This window comes from Oncorhynchus mykiss, chromosome 1 (assembly GCF_057628025.1).
Source record: "Oncorhynchus mykiss isolate SJ-2025 chromosome 1, ASM5762802v1, whole genome shotgun sequence".
In the NCBI taxonomy this organism is placed as follows: Eukaryota; Metazoa; Chordata; class Actinopteri; order Salmoniformes; family Salmonidae; genus Oncorhynchus; species Oncorhynchus mykiss.
This window is the reverse complement of record NC_143022.1, coordinates 64993154-65013373: the sequence shown is the minus strand read 5'-3', so window position 1 is coordinate 65013373 and position 20220 is coordinate 64993154. Positions and strand designations below refer to the sequence as shown.

The window sequence follows — 20220 nt, the reverse complement described above, 5'->3', positions numbered from 1 at the left end:
CTTGGAAAAATAAATGAATGTCACTCTGGATGACAACGTAATGATGTTTGTTTCCAGAATTAGGGCTGTTTTCCTAAAGAAGTTAAATCTGCTTCGTGTTTTGTTTCCTTGCCAGTATCGCAATACTGGTGTCGTCCCGGGCCTACAAAAAACATGGTGGCAACAATGACATTGGAATGACTGGTTCTTACTGAGGGTGGATGAGACTTATCATCGCCATAATCATTTGTCTTAAAGCAATATCACGATTCCTTTTAACTCCTGATAACTCCTAGTTGTTTTGTATAGGCTATGAGGCGAGCCATCAACAAGAACACAGCCATGCTGGTATGCTCCGCACCCCAGTTCCCCCATGGAATCATTGATCCTATTGAGGAAGTAGGAAAGGTAAAGCGTCTCATTGTTATCTACTTCTCATACTAAGTCATCTAAGTCATGGAAAAATGTATTTTAAAAACTGGTAATTCTTACATTAAGTGTCTTGTGTACCTGTGTAGTAACAATGTTGTTGCATAGTACTTTACCTGAAATGACCTAATCCATCACACATGGTGTTTTTCAGCTGGCTGTAAAGTACAACCTCCCTCTGCATGTGGATGCTTGTTTGGGAGGGTTTCTAATAGTTTTCATGGACAAAGCCAATTACCCACTGGCTCCCTTTGACTTCAGGGTAAAGGGTGTGACCAGCATCTCTGCAGACACACACAAGGTAAGAACAGGGTGTGGATCTCAGACAGTCTTACCTAACATTTTCTCCCTCTTGCTTTTCAATCATAAGATGCTCATTGTTTCATAAACATCTCGTTTTTTTTGGTTGTTGTGTTGACTGGTTGTTGTTGACTAATTTATAGTTTTTTTTATATACCTCTACTCCAGTACGGCTTTGCCCCCAAAGGTTCATCAGTGATCCTGTATAGTGACAAAAAGTACAGGCATTACCAGTATTTTGTGGCTCCAGACTGGCAGGGGGGCATCTATGCATCCCCATCAGTGGCAGGTTCTCGGCCAGGCGGTATCATCGCAGCGTGCTGGGCCACCATGATGTACATGGGAGAGGATGGCTACATAAAGACTACTAAGAAGATCATTGACACTGCACGAACTATCAAGACAGAGTAAGAGACCCATCTTTTACTGTAGACATTTATAGGCCTTGATTTTCGGCTTTTTCTGTTAAAAAACCTCTTAAGGATCGCCTAAAATGACACACCCAAATCTAACTGCCTGTAGCTTAAGACCTGAAGCAAGTATTTGCATATTCTTGATACCATTTTGAAAGGAAGCACTTTGAATTTTGGGGAAATGTGAAATGAATGTAGGAGAATATAACACATTAGATCTGGTAAAAGATAATACAAAAGAAAAAAAAAATTGTTTGTACTATGATCATTGAAATGCAAGAGAAAGGCCATAATGCATTATTCCATCCGTCGCAATTTAGTTTTTGGCCACTAGGTGGCAGCACTGTAAGTGCAAAGTTTTAGACTGATCTAATGAAGCATTGCATTTCTGTTCATAATTTTGTATCAAGACTGCCCAATGTGCCTAATTGGTTTATTAATACATTTTCAAGTTCATAGCTGTACACTCTCCTCAAACAATAGCATGGTATTATTTCATTGTAATTGCCACTGAAAATTGGACAATGCAGTTAGATTAACAAGAATTTAATCTTTCTGCCAATTTCAGTTATGTCTATGTCCTTGGAAATGTTCTTGTTACTTACAACCTCATGCTAATTGCATTAGCCTACATTAACTCTACCGTCCCAAGGTCAGGACACCGATCCTGTGGAGGTTTTAACCAGATTTGGATATGTGGTAAAGCAAAACTTTTATAGGTACAATCAGAAACATTATGCTTGTTTTTATTTCATCAAGTTTGCTTGTTTGATTCGCTTTCTGTTGGTTCCTAAACCATCTTTTAATTTACAACAGGCCCAGAATATTGTTAGATTTCACTGTTTCTAAGAGCTCTTTGTAAGCAAATGGAGATCAATGTTTTTGGATAGGATAAATATTTGAGGTGTGTTGGTTTTGTTTATTTCTGGATAGAATCCGTAAGATAAATGGAGTGTTTGTGTTTGGAGACCCTGAAGTGTCCGTGGTGGCAATAGGCTCTGACGTCTTCGACATTTTCCGTTTATCCAATGCACTGACGTCAAAGGGTTGGAATCTCAACACGCTACAGTATCCATCCAGGTATGTTTCCCTAAACTTTTTTCACATCTTTGAAATTCAGTCATACTTATCAATTATAATGTATACCTTTTTCATAGAATATTAACTATGCACTGTATGCTGAGGTAATACCAGAAAACAAAGTCACGATGTGGACAAAATATCTAATTGCGATTTCTTTGGGCCGGATATGGCGAACACTTGGGTGAAAACTTGGTAATTCCATCAGACATAATTAAAACAATTGTCGGGGTGGAGAACATCACTTCTCACATGAGATCGTGTGAATGAATACACAAGCAAATGAAACAAATATTTTCCAACGTTGTAATAGGCTAGATAGGATTATTCCACCTACATATTAACAAACGTAAATGCTTAACGTGGTCATCCAAATATAGTGCGCTGTAAGCGCAGCACTTATTCATGAATTAATGAGGAGTTCCTATTTTACCATTGCGTTCTTAAATAACCTAAATTAACCGTAGGCTGCCGATGGAATAGGAAGCTTGTGATTGTGTAATTATGTATATGTGGGCTTATTAAATGTCAAAGTGCCTTAAACATATAACACGTAGCCTACCGATGGCAAGGTGAATCCTGTCCAAAACATTGGAGTCTGGTCCAGTAAATCAATGTGACATGTTTCAACTTCTCCCTTATTTTTGTTGTACAGTGTAGGATTCTTGTATCTCCTGTCCAGCTTGTTTATCATCTTCTTGGAGCTGTCTTTGCGGAATGTGTAAATAGGAGCCTTTGGCTAGGGGATAGCCTCAGTGATCCCGCAGGGATAGCCTGCGGGATGTTTTTTTTTTAATGTAGGACGTTACACTTGAAAACGCATAGGCAATCAATGCCTGTTTACGGTAGGTGGCTGAGGGGCTTTGCTGCTGTCTGGCACTTTTTTTTCAGTGGTGTAAACTACTTAAGTAAAAATACTTTGAAGTACTACTTAAGTAGTTTTTTGGGGTATCTGTAATTGACTATTTATATATATTTTTTACAACCTTTACTCCACTACATTCCTAAAGAAAATGTATGTACTTTTTACTCCATTAGGGCTGTCCCCGACAAAGAAAATCATTGGTCGACCAAGAGTCAGTCATCTGTTTTTAAAATAAAAAAAATTAAATATGTGTTTTTCCATGTATAGACACATCCTATGTGTTTTAATCAAATCAACTATATGCACTGCACTTAGGGCTGTTACCGTATTACCGCCACACCAGCAGTTATGAGTCAGTTAAATTCCACGTGACCGTTGAGTCACGGTAATCTCCTCTTATACAATCAGGACATGCGTTGAGAGTACCCAACTCGCCAATGGCCTGGTACTCAGGGGCTCTATTGTCCTTCTAACCACTCTGACATTAAGTGTAAAGCGTGAGCGTGTAAAGCGGGAGTGTAAAGCCTTTATTACAGCATAGCAAAAATGTAAAAAGCAGGGTGACCAGCTCTAGGAAGAGTCTTGGCGGTTCCAATCTTCTTCCATTTAAGAATGATGGAGACCACTGTGTTCTTGGGATCTTTCAATGCTGCAGATATGTTTTGGTACCCTTCCCCAGATCTGTGTCTCGACACAATCCTGTCTCGGAGCTCTACGGATAATTCCTTCGACCTCATGACTTGGTTTTTGCTATGACATGCCCTGTCAACTGTGGGACCTTATATAGACAGGTGTGTGCCTTTACAAATCATGTCCAATCAATTGAATTTACCACAGGTGGACTCCAATCAAGTTGTAGAAACATCTCATGGATGATCAATGGAAACAGGATTCACCTGAGCTCAATGTTGAGTCTCATAGCAAAGGGTCTGAAATCTTATGTAAAGCTAGTTCAGTTTTGACTTTTGCTGTGAAGAGCCCGAATCACTAGATCATTTATTCTGGTATTGCCCCTATAAAGCGTGTTTCTGGTCACAGGTTCAGGAATGGTTAAAAAAAATCACAAAACTAACCTTACAAATAGCAGTGTTGGGCGATTTTGGAAAGCCATAGTCGATCAATAATATAATAATACTCCTACTAAACACTTTCATCTTTTAGTTCACAATCTGTGGATACTATGCGATTAGAAAGGTTCAGAATTCATGTAAAACATCACAATTGAAAAAATGTCACGTGGAAACCAAACGAGGATGGTCTACTGTGATAGGTGGGATGGCCTGAGGTTGATGGGTGGGATTAAATGTTTGGTAATGTATTATTGTCATGTGAGATCTCCCCTCGTTCTTATTTTCGAATGGATATTTCCATCTGTCTCATGAAACCGCTTGCATGTGCAGTAAGCTTTTTAGAACGGTGTGTTCCCGCTAATTTAATTTTGGAACATTTGCGCATAGCCTACTGCCGTGTGTGCATTGCTGCCGTTCTATTGTGAAGAAATTGTATATATATATATGTATATATATATATATATATATATATGTATATATATATATATATATATATATGTATGTATATAAATATATGTATATATGTATGTGTATGTATATGTATATATATATGTATATATGTATGTGTATGTATATATGTATATGTATATATATGTATATATGTATGTGTATATATATATATATATATATGTGTATGTGTGTGTGTGTGTGTATATATATGTGTGTGTGTATATATATATATATATATACACATATATATATATATGTGTACAGATTCAAAATTCATAGAACATACTATCTTCCCAGAACTGTCCCAGAGTCTGTCTGAACTGTCCCAGACATTTTATTTTTTTGTGCGTCCCCGGGACGACCTTCATTTTGTGCCCTGTCTACATACCCAGAAAGAAAGCACATTGTTCGATCCTCTGTCTCTCTGTAACTGTGCAATTATTTGCTGTGTTGGCTCTAGTAATGATTGGTAAGACTGGCGGCGGTCAGGACACAACGAACGAGACAAACAAATTATGAGGGAAAAGGATGTAGCTAGCTAGTGCTAGTTAATTAGTTTGTTGTTCTCACATCACTTGTCATGACTGCCTGCTGCAGCGCTATCTCAACAGTGTTGACTGTGCTCAACACACACACCCCACCACTCCTCCCCCTCCCTCCCCACCACACTCTCACACACACACACACACTCACTCACTCACTCAGCAACAGCCTGCCTCACTGCCTGATAGTCATCAGTAGCAGGTCACAGTGAAATGTATATATTTTTAAGAGAAATGCAATGGCGGCCACGGTGCAATTTAGAAGTAGCCCAAAAATCTGCAAACCCGCGACCAATACATATTCACCTGTGACCTCGTTTTCAAAGTAGCCCAATTCTGCATGCCATGCATGAGAGAGAGAGAGAGGTCTCTTGTGATTGGTCAGCATCCTCTGTGCATGTAGAGGGAATGAACGGAGTCTAGCAAATCTCATCGGAGTAGGTACGGTAGTCTAGTGTCAAAGAAAGGAGAGAAATCACAGCCTCTTGAGATATGCACATTTCAATATCGCAATTTGGATCGGAATTTGATTAATCATGCAGCCCTACCACAGGCGCCATTTTGAGTAATGTTTTAAGTACTTTTGTGTCTCTTTAAACAACATTCTCTCTGTCCCACCGCAGCATCCATATCTGTTGTACAGTGCTGCACACACAGGAAGGTGTGGCCAAACAGTTTATCAGTGAGGTCAAAGAGCAGGTGGCTCTCATTTTGAAGAACCCCAATGAGAAGACCACTGGAATGGTGAGTGTTAATGCTGACTCCGTTACCTGGAATAAACTTCCCAGCAGTGCACCAATGCTCTAATAGAAAATATCAATCATGTAAGATTATTTTTGGAGATTTAATATTCACACTTAAAATGAGAGAAAAAAAAAACGTTTTATTTTTTTTATGTTCTCTAAAGTGGCTTCGCTTGCAAACATATTTGTTATATATTTTAATTTGCAAACGTATTGGATACATGGCTCTACATTCATAAATGTTCATGCTCTAGGGAGCGATCTATGGCATGGCCCAGTCCATCCCTGACAGATCCATGGTGACAGAGATCTCCTGCGGTTTCCTGGACTGCCTCTACAGCACAGAGGAGCCAAGGTCCTCTCAGCCCCAGAAGAGCCATATAAATGGCAACAGCAACGGCAAGGCCCACTGAGTAGTTTGGCTGTGGCCTGGACACACACCTGGGTCATATTCATTAGGGCACGCAATGGAAAGTGTTGTAAAACGTTTTGCATCGGAAAAAGAAAATAAGTGTTTGTTGTTAGACAAGTTCAAGTAGTTCCTCCCTGTTTTAGTGTGTTTCCTTCCGTTTGGTGCCTAATGAACACAGCCCTGCTTACCAGCCTGCTTCATCTCTGGTCCACCCATTGAATCACTCAACAGTTGCCTTATCTTGCCCACCTTTAATCTATCCACACACCCTTTCAGATATCTTCAGAAGCACAAGCCATTGTTTTTAGCTACCGAGGCATTTTTCAAACATATGGAAAGTGAAAGCACACATGTAAAATATGTAGAATAGCAGCTCAAGCCATTCAGATAAAGTTATGTATGGTTTTGAGAGAGAATTTAAAAAATATATATAATATAAATTAGTTTAAAAAAAAATTCTATAGAGCACTCGACGACGGTTTAATTCAAGTGGTAATTTCAACGTCTGTTCTGTCTCGAGATTTTCTGCTTCAGTTAGATGCTATCTCTCTCACATAATTGTCTCGTTCTATAGTGGTGATTGAAAATACTCTAGATAAAAAAATGTTTTTATAGAAGAACATTTTAGCCTCCAAGTAATGTTTGGTCGAGAGCAAGACCACAATCATAAGTCAGGGAGGACCCCTCTACTGCCCCCTACCAGAAAACACGATATACTTCTCAATACTCATGTTCCAGGTACTTACGACAGTGATTTTAAATCTGTCTCTGTTCAAATAATCTACAACAAGTAACAGATTTCACTGAAAATCATTCATTTCCTAGTGAAATAAATAATGACCCAATGAATAGTAATGACTGATAGAGGAGCAATCATATCTGCATGGATTTCTATGGACAACAAACTTGAGTCATTTTTAAGACTTGAGCTCCTTTTGAATTTAGCACAATACTTTCCTAGCCACTTATTGTACTATAGTGCATATATACATGTATTCCTAGTTGTCGTCCGTCTGTGGCTAATTGCATGTTTCAGTAATAATTCAGGCAGCAGGAAACCCCAGCTGCTGTAGTACACTACCTAGTATACTGTGCACCGCCAATATGTTAAGAATCTGAGACTTTACAATCCTTTGATTTGACCACATATTCATTACCCCTTTCTATTCGAGTCGATGGTTTAGCCGGGAATGGAATGGTTTAACCTAGAATTGATCTCAAGGAACGGAAAACAACTTATTTCGGCATCTTTTATAGGCTGTTTTAAGTCTCCAACTCAGATTTAATAATTGTTTTAATGTGTTCTTGTATTAAAATAATCAACTTATCTTCTAATTTTATCTACCTCAGTTTCTGTTCAATGCAAATGTGTTGCTTGTTCACCCAGTAACATCGTTATAGGGCTAAAGACACCACATATGGAAAAACTGAGACAGGCTTTTCCTATGTAAGGTTTAAACATTTCAGACTAAACTGTTATGGCATTTGATCAACTGCAAACTGTTCTGAAAAGCAATGCTACTGGGATCAAACTGTTTGCAAAAAAAAAAACCCACACCCCTACTGTACACTTGGTAGGACACCCCAAAAATCCTTTGATCTTTCACCAAGTGCTTTCACGTTAGTGTTTGTAGTCAAACTTTAAGTCCATATCAGTTGTTTTCTTTCCATGTCTGTGTCGTAGATGTTTTCCCTTTCTGGAGTCATAAGGAGGGAAATAGTCTGACAAGAATGTTATGATGATATGATGACTTTTAGCCTCGTCCTGGTGTATCATTAAGCATTGACTATGTGACCACTGCTTTTTCTTTTTTTTTAATCACAAATTGTCTCGTCTTTCTTTTTTTCTTTTCTTCAACCATTGTGTTTTTCTTTTTGACTGCAGGGCAAGCACTAGTTTGTTGGGGGTCAATTCTGGTCTTCGAGGGCTGCAGTTTCTAGTTTGTTCTTTTGATTTTCTAGCGCCACTGCTTGATTATGTAGCACGAACGAAAACCAATGGACAGGGTGGCCCTCAAAAAGGCACACAGTTGTCAGAGACCTGACGACGGATTCATCCTGTGGTTTCTATTTTTCGGTGGAGCCGTCAATGGGGAAACATCCACTAATATTTTGTGACATTTCAATAGCCAGGAGATTATTTTCAATTGCAATAGAAACATGTACATGTCCTTTATGAAAATGATTGTGGTAGTATTAGTACATGAGAAATTGCTGCTTAGTGATTACCCTACCATATAATCTGTAACTTGTACAGTGAGAATTGGGTCAGCTTCACAAAATGTGCCTGTGAAAATCTGAACGAAGCACCTTGCCCTCTAGGATGTATGGTAGATCATGCCTTTCTGTTGTTGCATGGGCATAATTGTAACAGCATTAGGCATTTACCTGTATGCCTTTTTATAGGTTAGATTGACGAGTGCTATTGGGTAACGCCAATGAATAGATCCATAAAAATATATTTATGTATCTCTAAGGAAATGTAGATTTATATTTGTATGTATCGATCAGCCTCAGGGATTTCGCTTCATAACATCGAGTTCAGTAAGGTCCAGTTCTCTTTTATACCGTACATGTAAGTGTTGTTCATTTGAAATATCATTAAATGTTTTTTTAAAATCTAGTGGCATGAGTTTGTAGCTCTCTCTTGAGCTGAGCATAATTAAAAATTATACTAGTCATCTTTTTTATATACTGTATAAAACTCATTTAAAAACATTTTTTGCCTGAGGTTGCTAAATCACTACATCCACCCCTGACTATTGTGTAATTGTTTGCTATCCTTCATTACTCCAGAGGAAACACCTTTTGAAAGCATTTGTTGACCTTGACTACACCTTTTTTCAGCATAACAATTGATTCAAAAATACTTTCAGCACACCGGAAGCTAAGCGACATACCATTTTCAATAATACCACAACAGCTGTTCCATTTGTTGTTTTTAGATAAATATATTCAATCTGATGAAACCTTGTTTATCATCTTGTGATTTCTAGGAGGGGTGAAATATTCTGTGGCTGACCCCATTTATCTGTAGGCCACTTTTGACAAGTGAATAAAGACACACGGGTTATTCAGACATTTATTTGCCACTTACTAGACAGAGGAAAACCATTTGAGACAAATGGTAGCCACAAGTAGGCTAGACAGACTGACAACAAAACGCAGTGTTTATGTTGCCACTAATTTTAGATAATGACGAATGAACGACAGTTTGTAGTCAGAGCTAGAGTCATATTACGTACCTTTTTTTGATGCTTTTTATTTTAGAGCACTTGATCCGCTCAGCTGGGGATAGAGGAATGTTTCATTTACTGTGGGTTACGAAATTGACACTTGATAAAGATGAGCAATAATGACTGAATAAAATAAATACTCAGCAATATTGTATGCTCAAAAAAAAATGTGGGGAATTATATTAATTTATACTACAATTGCTCAGATTTTGTTTAACAAGTAATACTCTTTCTTCAAAAAGGTAAGGGTCAAAATTATTGACACCGCTACAGATTCTTATAAATTAAAGTAGTCAAGTTTAGCAGTTGGTCCCATATTCCTAGCACACATGACTACATGAAGCTTGTGACTGCAATCTTGTTGGATGCATTTTCAGTTTGTTTTGGTTGGGTTTCAGATTATTTGAATGGTAAATAATGTATTGTGTCATGAATTACATTGTAAATAAGAATAGAATGTTTCTAAAAACTTCTGCATTAATGTGGATGCTGCCATGATTACAGGTCATGCTGAATGAATCTTGAATAATGAGTGAGGAAGTTAGAGGGTCAAAGATCACACCCTCCAAGACATGCTAACCTCTCACCTTTACCAGGTTAGGAGGTTAGCATGTCTTGTGGATATGATCTTTGAACCCCTGCAACTTTCTCACTCATTATTTACAATTCCTTCAGGATTATTGACATGACTGTAGAAGTGTCTTATTTCTTAAACAAAATCTATTTTTCTGAGCAATTGTATGAGTATAAAATAATATTTCTCAATTTTTGGAGCATACAATATAGCTAAGTATTTGAATTATTTTTTTGTCATTATTGCTCATCTTTATCAAGGGTGTCAATTTCAGACCCCACTGTATATAGTCCTATGGTCTTGGTACTGGCTTATGGTCTTGTGCTCTTAAATCCACTTTCCACATCTGTCTAGTAACACCACACCTACTAAATGTTACATTATGAATTGAACGTGAACATTAAACAAAGATTCATTGGGATTCTGGGATGTCATTTCCTGTTCCTGTCCCAGGTTAGTTATCTGAATGAACGTATGGAGCGGGATGAATAGGTATCCTCTGCTCTGGGTTCTGCCACTGAAATGGCTGTAGGCCATGAGTTGCTCAGAGGACAGATGCTTGGTTGATGAAGGTAGCCAGAGTGATGTTTCTCTGGGAGAGGCCCCTGCAGTCATGTGTGCGATCTGGACCTGGTGGAGAGGATAAGAGACTGCAGGAAAGACAGGGTAAATCAAGTCAAAGTTTATGCAGGTGGAGACCTTAGTGAAATGCTTACTTACAGGCTCTAACCAACAGTGCAAATAAGGTATTTGGTGAACAATGGGTAAAGAAATAAAAACAACAGTGAAAAATAACAGTAGCGAGGCTATATACAGGCACCGGTTAGTCGGGCTGATAGAGGTAGTATGTAGATGTAGATACGGTTAAGGTGACTATATGCATATGATAAACAGAGTAGCAGTAGCGTAAAAGAGGAGGTGGTGGGTGGCCGATGGGGGGGGGGGGGGGGGGGGGGGGGGGGGGGCGGCACTGGTTGGTCGGGCCAATTGAGGTAGTATGTACATGAATGTATAGCTAAAGTGACTATGCATAAACAGAGTAGCAGCAGCATAAAAGAGGGGTTGGGGGGGCACACAATGCAAATAGTCTGGGTAGCCATTTGATTACCTGTTCAGGAGTCTTATGGCTTGGGGGTAAAAACTGTTGAGAAGCCTTTTTGTCCTAAACTTGGCACTCCGGTACCGCTTGTCATGCAGTAAGAGAGAACAGTTTATGACTGGGGTGGCTGGGGTCTTTGACAATTTTTAGGGCCTTCCTCTGACACCGCCTGGTATAGAGGTCCTGGATGGCAGGCAGCTTAGCCCCTGTGATGTACTGGGCCATACGCACTACCCTCTGCAGTGCCTTGCGGTCGAAGGCCGAGCAATTGCCGTACCAGGCAGTGATGCAACCAATCAGGGTGCTCCCGATGTTGCAGCTGTAGAACCTTTTGAGGATCTGAGGACCCATGCCAAATTGTTTTAGTTTCCTGAGGGGGAATAGGCTTTGTCGTGCCCTCTTCAAGACTGTCTTGGTGTGTTTGGACCATTCTAGTTTGTTGTTGATGTGGACACCAAGGAACTTGAAGCTCTCAACTTGCTCCACTACAGCCCAGTCGATGAGAATGGGGACGTGCTCGGTCCTCCTTTTCCTGTAGTCCACAATCATCTCCTTAGTCTTGGTTACGTTGAGGGATAGGTTGTTATTCTGGCACCACCCGGCCAGGTCTATGACCTCTCTATAGGCTGTCTCGTCGTTGATCAGGCCCACCACTGTTGTGTAGTCTTCAAACTTAACCTGTCTGGGAACCCCTCGCCAACAGCCAATGAAATTGCAGGGCGCCAAATACAAATAAACAGAAATCTCATAAATCAAATTTCTCAAACATACAAGTATTAGGCACCATTTTAAAGATAAAATTCTCGTTAATCCAGCCACAGCGTCTGATTTCAAAAATGCTTTACAGCGAAAGCTTATTAGGTCACCACCAAGTCACAGAAAAACCCAGCCATTTTTCCAGCGAGAGAGGAGTCACAAAAAGCACAAATAGAGATTAAATGTATCACTAACCTTTGATGATCTTCATCAGATGACACTCATAGGACTTCATGTTACACAATACATGTATGTTATGTTCGATAAAGTGCATATTTATATCCAAAAATGTAATTTTACATTGACGTGTTATGTTCAGTAGTTCCAAAACATGCTGTGATTTTGCAGAGAGCAACATCAATACACAGAAATACTCATTAGAAATGTTGATAAATTCAAGTGTTATGCATGGGACTTTAGATAAACTTCTTAATGTAACTGCTGTGTCAGATTTCAAAAAAACTTTATGGGAAAAAGCATAATCTATCTACAATACTCAGAGCCCAAAAGAGCCAAAAGAAATAACCGCCATGTTGCGCAGTCAACATTTAGTCAGAAATAGCATTATAAATACTCCCTTACCTTTGATGATCTACATCAGAATGCACTCCCAGGAATCCCAGTTCCACAATAAATGTTTGATTTATTCGATAAAGTTCATCATTTATGTCCATATACCTCCTTTTGTTAGGGAGTTTGGTTGTAGAAACATATCAAACTATGTATAGAATCAATCTTTAGGATGTTATCATAAATGTTCAATAATGTTCCAACCGGAGAATTTCATTGTCTGTAGAAAAGCAAGGGAACGAGAGCTACCTCTCATGTGAATGCGCGTGACTGAGATCGAGGCTGCTGGCAGACCTCTGACTCATTCCCCTCTCATTCAGCCCCCCTTCATAAGTAGAAGCCTCAAACAAGTTTCTAAAGACGGTTGACATCTAGTGGAAGCCGTAAGACGTGCAACATAACCAATATCCCACTGTAACTTCAATAGGGGCTGAGTTTAAAAACTACAAACCTCAGATTTCCCACTTCCTGTTTGGATTTATTCTCAGGTTTTTGCCTGCCATATGAGTTCTGTTATACTCACAGACATCATTCAAACAGTTTAAGAAACCTCAGTGTTTTCTATCCAATAATAATAATAATATGCATATATTAGCATCTGGGACTGAGTAGGAGGAGGTTTACTCTGGGCACGCTTTTCATCCAAAAGTGAAAATGCTGCCCCCTATCCCAAAGAAGTAAATCATGGTGTTGGAGTCATGCCTGGCCATGAAGTCGTGGGTGAACAGGGAGTACTGGAGGGGACTGAGCACACACCCCTGGGGGGCTCCAGTGTTGAGGATCAGTGTGGCAGATGTGTTGCAACCTACCCTCACCACCTGGGGGCGGCCCGTCAGGAAGTCCAGGATCCAGTTGCAGATGGAGGTGTTTAGTCCCAGGATCCTTAGCTTAGTGATGAGCTTTGCGGGTACTATGGTGTTGAACGCTGAGCTGTAGTCTATGAATAGCATTCTCACATAGGTGTTCCTTTTGTCCAGGTGGGAAAGGGCAGTGTGGAGTGCAATAGAGATTGCATCATCTGTAGATCTGTTTGGACGGAATGCAAATTTGTATGGGTCTAGGGTTTCTAGGATAATGGTGTTGATGTGAGCCATGACCAGCCTTTCAAATCACTTCATCGCTACGGACGTGACTGCACCGGTCGGTAGTCATTTAGGCAGGTTGTCTTCGTGTTCTTTGGCACAGGGACTATGGTGGTCTGCTTGAAACATGTTGGTATTACAGAATCAATCAGGGACATGTTGAAAAGGTCAGTAAAGACATCTGCCAGTTGGTTAGCACATGCCCGGAGCACACGCCCTGGTAATCCATCTGGCCCCGCAGCCTTGTGAATGTTGACCTGTTTAAAGGTCTTACTCACGTCGGCTACGGAGAGCGTGATCACACAGTCGTCCGGAATAACTGATGCTCTCTTGCATGCCTGGAAGCGAGCATAGAAGTGATTTAGAGCGTCTGGTAGGCTCGTGTCACTGTGCAGCTTGCGGCTGTGCTTCCCTTTGTAGTCTGTAATAGTTTGCAAGCCCTGCCACATCCGACGAGCGTCGGAGCCGGTGTAGTACGATTCAATCTTAGCCCTGTATTGACGCTTTGCCTGTTTGATGGGATGTCGGAGGGCATAGCAGGATTTCTTATAAGCTTCCGGGTTAGAGTCCCACACATTGAAAGCGGCAGCTCTAGCCTTTGTCTCAGTGCAAATGTTGCCTGTAATCCATGGATTGTGGTATGTACGTACAGTCACTGTGGGGACGACGTCCTCAACGCACTTATTGATTAAGCCAGCGACTGATGTGGTGTACTCCTCAATGCCATCGGAAGAATCCCGGAACATGTTCCCGTCTGGATAGCAAAACAGTCCTGTAGCTTAGCATCTGCTTCATCTGACCACTTTTTTATAGACCGAGTCACTGGTGCTTCCTGCTTTAATTTTAGCTTGTAAGCAGGAATCAGGAGGATAGAATTGTGGTCAGAGTTACCAAATGGAGGGTGAGGGAGAGCTTTGTACGCGTCTCTGTGTGTGGAGTACAGGTGTTCTATAATTTCTTTCCCTCTGGTTGCACATTTAACATGTTGATAGAAATGAGGTAAAACTGATTTTAAGTTTCCCTGCATTAAAGTCTCCGGCCACCAGGAGCGCCGCCTCTGAGTGAGTGGTTTCCTGTTTGCTTATTTCCTTATACAGCTGACTAAGTGTGGTCTTAGTGCCAGCATCTGTCTGTGGTGGTAAATAAACAGCCACGAAAAGTATAGCTAAAAACTGCAATTTATCACAAGATACTCTACTTCAGGCGAGCAAAATGTAGAGACTTCCTTAGATTTCGTGCACCAGCTGTTTAGACCGCCCTTGTCTTACCGAAGTGTGCTGTTCTATCTTGCTAGTGCAGCGTATATCCCACTAGCTGAATATCCATGTCATTATTCAGCCACGATTCTGTGAAACATAAGATATTACAGTTTTTGATGTCCCGTTGGTAGGATATTTGTGATCGTACCTCGTCTAATTTATTGTCCAAAGATTGCACGTTGGCAAATAATATTGACGTAACGGCAGCTTTCACACTTGCCTTCTGCGATCCTTACGAGGCATCCCGCTCTGTGTCCTCTGTACCTGCGTCTCTTCCTCTTGCAAATAACTGGCATGTTGGCCTTGTCAGGTGTTCGTAGAATGTCCTGTGCATCCTTCTTGTTGAAAAAAAAATCTTAATCTGATTCGAGGTGAGTGATCGCTGTCCTGATATCCAGAAGCAATTTGTTTTGCTGTAAGATATGGTTGCAGAAACATTATGTACAAAATAAGTTACAAATAATGCGAAAGGACACATAATAGCACAATTGGATGGGCGCCCGTAAAACTGCTGCCATTTCTTCCGGCGCCATCTTACTGATAAATGGACATACACCTGTTAAAGCTATAGTGACATATGGAGAGACAGCATCACTAGTTGTGAAAGGGATAACAGGTTTGTCTATATCTCTTTTACCCCAGGCAATCCTAGTGGGCTTATTGAAATACCTTGTTGTACACATTAAACCACTCAGGGTGATGGTCCATTTTCTCTGCTTTTGTAGAGCCACTCTGGACATGAAGCCAAAGGCCTGTGAGATAAAGTATCACACTGTACGTGCAAGTCTTCATTGTCACTGTTACGCCCTGACCATAGTTTGCTTTGTATGTTTATATGTTTAGTTTTGTCAGGGTGTGATCTGAGTGGGCATTCTGTTGTATGTCTAGTTTGTCTGTTTCTGTGTTTGGCCTGATATGGTTCTCAGAGGCAGGTGTTAGTCATTGTCTCTGATTGGGAACCATATTTAGGTAGCCTGTTTTGTCGTTGTGGGTGATTGTCTATGTTATGTTGCTTGTTAGCACAGTGTTTTGATTAGCGTCACGGTTGTCACTGTTGTTTTGTAGTGTTCTGTTTTTTCCATTAAAATGACGAACACTTACCACTCCGCATCTTGGTACTCCTCTCTATCTCATGACGACACCCGTGACAGTCACAATCAAGTGACGTTTTATACCCTACAGCCATTAAATTGATCCTAGATCAGCACTCAGACACTTTTTATGAATATATTCAAGCTTTTCTGACCTGTTTGAAGTCTTTGAAGATGAACTCTTTGTAAATGGCATCCCTTCCCACCACCGCCGCCACCCACTGGGTGTTTCGGAGCAGGGGGAGTAGACGCTCCCTCTCCTCCTCACTCAAACCCTGGATTTTACTGGCCTGGGAAGAGCAAAGCAAATATTCACTGGCTGCCTATGTGAAGGTTGGCAGTTGCACAAATGCAAACTGTGATTGGTTGCGTAGAAGCCCGTCTGGAGTTAGTGTTGCATTGCATTCCTGGGGCCTGTTCATAACATTCAGATAGAAATGCGTTGTGTAGAAGCGGTACAATTATCTGTTTATGTAGAATTGGAGATTGTTTTAATATTTTTTTTAATAGAATTTGTTTCTGCAACATTCTGAACGTGTCACCCGAATTGAAAACATCCCTGGTTTTCAAAATGGTGGGAGGCTCCATTGCTTTCTCCTCATCACTTCAATGGAATTCCACAGCTCTTTACACATGTGCTATCACATGAGCTTTAAACTAAGTTAATTCTGAAAGGTACTTAAAAAAGGAAGGTATTTGTAAAAGGATTTGTCAATGCCTCCAAATGATCGGTCTTGGTGTCGAGCCAACATGGAGACAAAGCAAAGAGATGTCACCACGAAGCAGCCGATTTTAAAGGAGAATGCCATCAACCGGTATCTTAGCAATATGCTAATCTTCTTTATCACTATCTGTGAAGCGTTGACAGATTTGGGAAACAGCACATTGACCACAGGCAGACAATAACCTAAGGCTTCATCTCATTCAATGACTGGCTGTATAGACTCTGTTCCAGTCAGGACAATATGTTTTATTGCAAAAAAACATTATATACACTTTAGGTGCCATCTCATGTTATAAGACTCACTCAGTATTCTGTTTTTCAAATACTCATATATGGCCCAATCAATAACTCCAATTGCTTAATTATCTATTGAAAACAACACAGTACGCCTCACAGGTGTGCCAGACAGAATACATGTGGCTCATAACATAAAGAAGCTACAATACAAAGAAATTCACTCACTGTGGTTTTTGGCTGTTCTCAGAGAGACTGAGGGCTCTGCTTCACTTGCACTAAGGCAATCTGCTATCACAGTTAAAAGCAGCTGGAATGCAAGCAGGGGTCCTGTTCTAGCTGTCCATGCAGAAGCCTGAACAGAAATACACACTGCTGGTCTTCGGCATGACCATAATCTTAAATCCTCTCCACTGTTGCCCATAACAACACCATTTCACTAGCCAGTCATTATGTGATAAATTTGAAAAGGGCATCCATGTTATCTCTGTGAAAGGATATTGACAGATTATGGTCTCAAACAGCACCTTTCACTCTAAACAAAAATGACTGACGCTGACGCTAAGCTTATGAAGAGCCATATGTCAGAGAGATTCCATGGTTCTCTGTCCCTGTGTCAGGGTACAATGAGGGTCAAAGGTTAATGAGTTTCCCTACTGTGAGATGACCCTGTGAACTCAGCTGTAACGAGGCACTCGGGAAATTAGCTAGTTAAGGAAATGAACAGAGGGAGATGACAAATGATCAAGGTTAAAGGCCTGAATGAGTGTAGGAAATGAATATGTGCTTCAGTGGTTTGCTGTGGTTTGCACTGCAAAGGGTTTGTTGATGTGCGGACATTGAGTGGCTAGACATTGAGGTAGATGGGTTTGGGCTGGGGGTGGTAGGGTCAAATCAAATCAAATTTTATTTGTCACATGCGCTGAAAACAACAGTTTAACTTACAGTTTCAAGAAAATCCCCCCCCAAAAATGAACAGTTAAGAAAAACAAATAATTAAAGAGCAGCAGTAAATAACAATAGCGGGGCTTTATACAGGGGGTACCGGTGTCAAGGTAATTGAGGTAATTATGTACATGCAGGTAGGGTTATTAAAGTGGCTATGCATAGATAATAACAGAGAGTAGCAGCAGCGTGGGGGGTGGGGTGGGGGCAAATAGTCTGGGTAGCCATTTGATTACCTGTTCAGGAGTTTTATGACTTGGGGGTAGAAGCTGTTTATAAGCTTCTTGGACCTAGACTTGGCACTCCGGTACCGCTTGCCGTGCGGTAGCAGAGAGAGCAGTCTATGACTATGGTGGCTGGAGTCTTTGACAATTTTTAGGGCCTTCCTCTGACACCGCCTGGTAGAGGTCCTGGATGGCAGGAAGCTTGACCCCGGTGAGGTACTGACCCATACGCACTACCCTCTGTAGTGTCTTGCTGTCGGAGGCCGAGCAATTGCCATACCAGTGTCATGACGTTGGCCTGGGGGATAGGTTTATGACAGTCATAAATACTTCTTCCCCCCCTTTTCCCTTCTCTAACCTACTGAGGTTACATTTAAAAAACCCTTGGTTAACATAGAGATTCTGGGAACATCAGTATGTGGGGGGAAATGAACTATATTCTGGTAATCCGAACAATTGAACATATGCGGTGGTACTTAATGAATATGATGTCAGTTCGGTTGTCATTTGAGACATTCTCATCAATGATAAGATGACAAACTCTACAGTGGAAAGTCTATACATCAGTTATCAGATTCACATGGAATTGTTGTTCAATTTAAATGTTTGAATATTAAATGATTTGTGATGGGATGAAATGTGATTTTAGCTTCTAAAATGTGAGATGTGGGTTTTCATAAGTTAGGGCTGCTCACTCAGTGGCCCGCACACGTGAAGAGACAGAGGTTGTAAACTATGACACACACCCCGTTTCTCCCTTCCTATATAAAGCCTTGACAACAACATAACTTCCTGTTCCGATGAGGTAGGATGACGATCCTATGTCAGAATGGTTCAGATAAAACTACAGAACGAAGCCAACATCAGCATGAGCTTTGGTTGCGAATGGTATGAACTTTGAACTCTTATTCAAGACAGAAGTGATACCTCCTAGCCGTTGAGTTAGCGACCGCAGCTGCAAACGCAGGTTAGGAAGGAACGGACAGAGTATCCCATCTACCACACAACAACGTTACTTCAACTTATCCAAGTGACCACCAGAGACATTCTTCAAAGGACAGAGGACTCGGTTTGGCAACACAGTCTTCCATCTACCACCAACCTACTGAAGCGCAGCTCAGAGTAAATATTTATTGCATTTTCCTTTTCCAAATGGGCAGTAATTTAGAATGCATAAGATACTGTAATTACGATAGCAATCGCCTTTGTTCCAGTCTCCCGCTCTTTCGCTCAAACCCAGCGCCTTTTCCTTTATCTAACAAGCTGTCATATCTGTTCCGCCCGCTAGGGACGTTTTCCTTTATGACGGCAATTTGCAATTTGTAAAGAATAGCATGTCATAGCAATTAATCCGACATAGCCAAAGACACGACACCAGGCAATGATGCAACCTGTCAGGATGCTCTCGATGGTGCAGCTGTAAAACCTTTTGAGGATCTGAGGACCCATTTTTTCAGTCTCCTGAGGGAGAAAAGGTTCTATCGTGCCCTCTTCACGACTGTCTCGATGTACTTGGACTACGTTAGTTTGTTGGTGATGTGGACGCCAAGGAACTTGAAGCTCTCAACCTGCTCCACTACAGCCCCGTCGATGAGCGTGTGGGCGTGCTCCGTCCTCATTTTCCTGTAGTACACAATCATCTCCTTTGTCTTGATCATGTTGCACCACACGGTCAGGTCTCTGACCTCCTCCCTATAGGCTGTCTCATCGTTGTCGGTGATGTGTCACTGTTGTGTCATCAGCAAACTTAATGATGGTGTTGGAGTTGTGCCTGGCCATGCAGTCATGAGTGAACAGGGAGTACATGAGTGGACTGAGCACGCATCCCTGAGGTGCCCCTGTGGCAGATGTGTTGTTACCTACCCTTACCACCTGGGAGCGGCCCATCAGGAAGCCTAGGATCCAGTTGCAGAGGGAGGTGTTTAGTCCCAGGATCCTGGGATCCTGTGATTAGCTGTGAGGGCACTATGGTGTTGAACGCTGAGCTGTAGTCAATGAATATCATTCTCACACAGGCGTTCCTTTTTTCCAGGTGGGAAAGGGTTGTGTGGAGTGCAATAGAGATTAGATCATCTGTGGATCTGTTGTTGTGGTTTGCAAATTGGAGTGGGTCTAGGGTTTCTGGGATAATAGTGTTGATGTG

General features: G+C 41.1%; 2 protein-coding genes across 2 annotated transcripts in view; one reads left to right on the top strand and one right to left on the bottom strand.

Annotated features, from left to right (window-relative positions):
- sgpl1 (sphingosine-1-phosphate lyase 1) overlaps nt 1-8906 on the top strand; it is a 33486-nt gene extending 24580 nt beyond the window's left edge. Inside the window, exons 9-14 of the mRNA XM_021607269.3 lie at nt 289-387; nt 563-709; nt 877-1115; nt 2055-2201; nt 5752-5872; nt 6126-8906. Coding sequence (XP_021462944.2) covers nt 289-387; nt 563-709; nt 877-1115; nt 2055-2201; nt 5752-5872; nt 6126-6284 — 912 coding nt within the window. The 3' untranslated portion in view covers nt 6285-8906. The remainder of the gene's footprint in view (nt 1-288; nt 388-562; nt 710-876; nt 1116-2054; nt 2202-5751; nt 5873-6125) is intronic.
- A 1731-nt stretch (nt 8907-10637) lies between these two features.
- pcbd1 (pterin-4 alpha-carbinolamine dehydratase/dimerization cofactor of hepatocyte nuclear factor 1 alpha) lies at nt 10638-19696 on the bottom strand. Its single transcript, XM_090184529.1, has 4 exons — nt 19658-19696; nt 16106-16240; nt 15529-15611; nt 10638-10743 (listed from the first exon to the last, which is right to left on the bottom strand). Exons 1-4 carry the CDS (start codon nt 19694-19696, stop codon nt 10638-10640), a joined length of 363 nt encoding a protein of 120 aa, XP_090040655.1.
- Between the last annotated feature and the right edge of the window lie 524 nt (nt 19697-20220).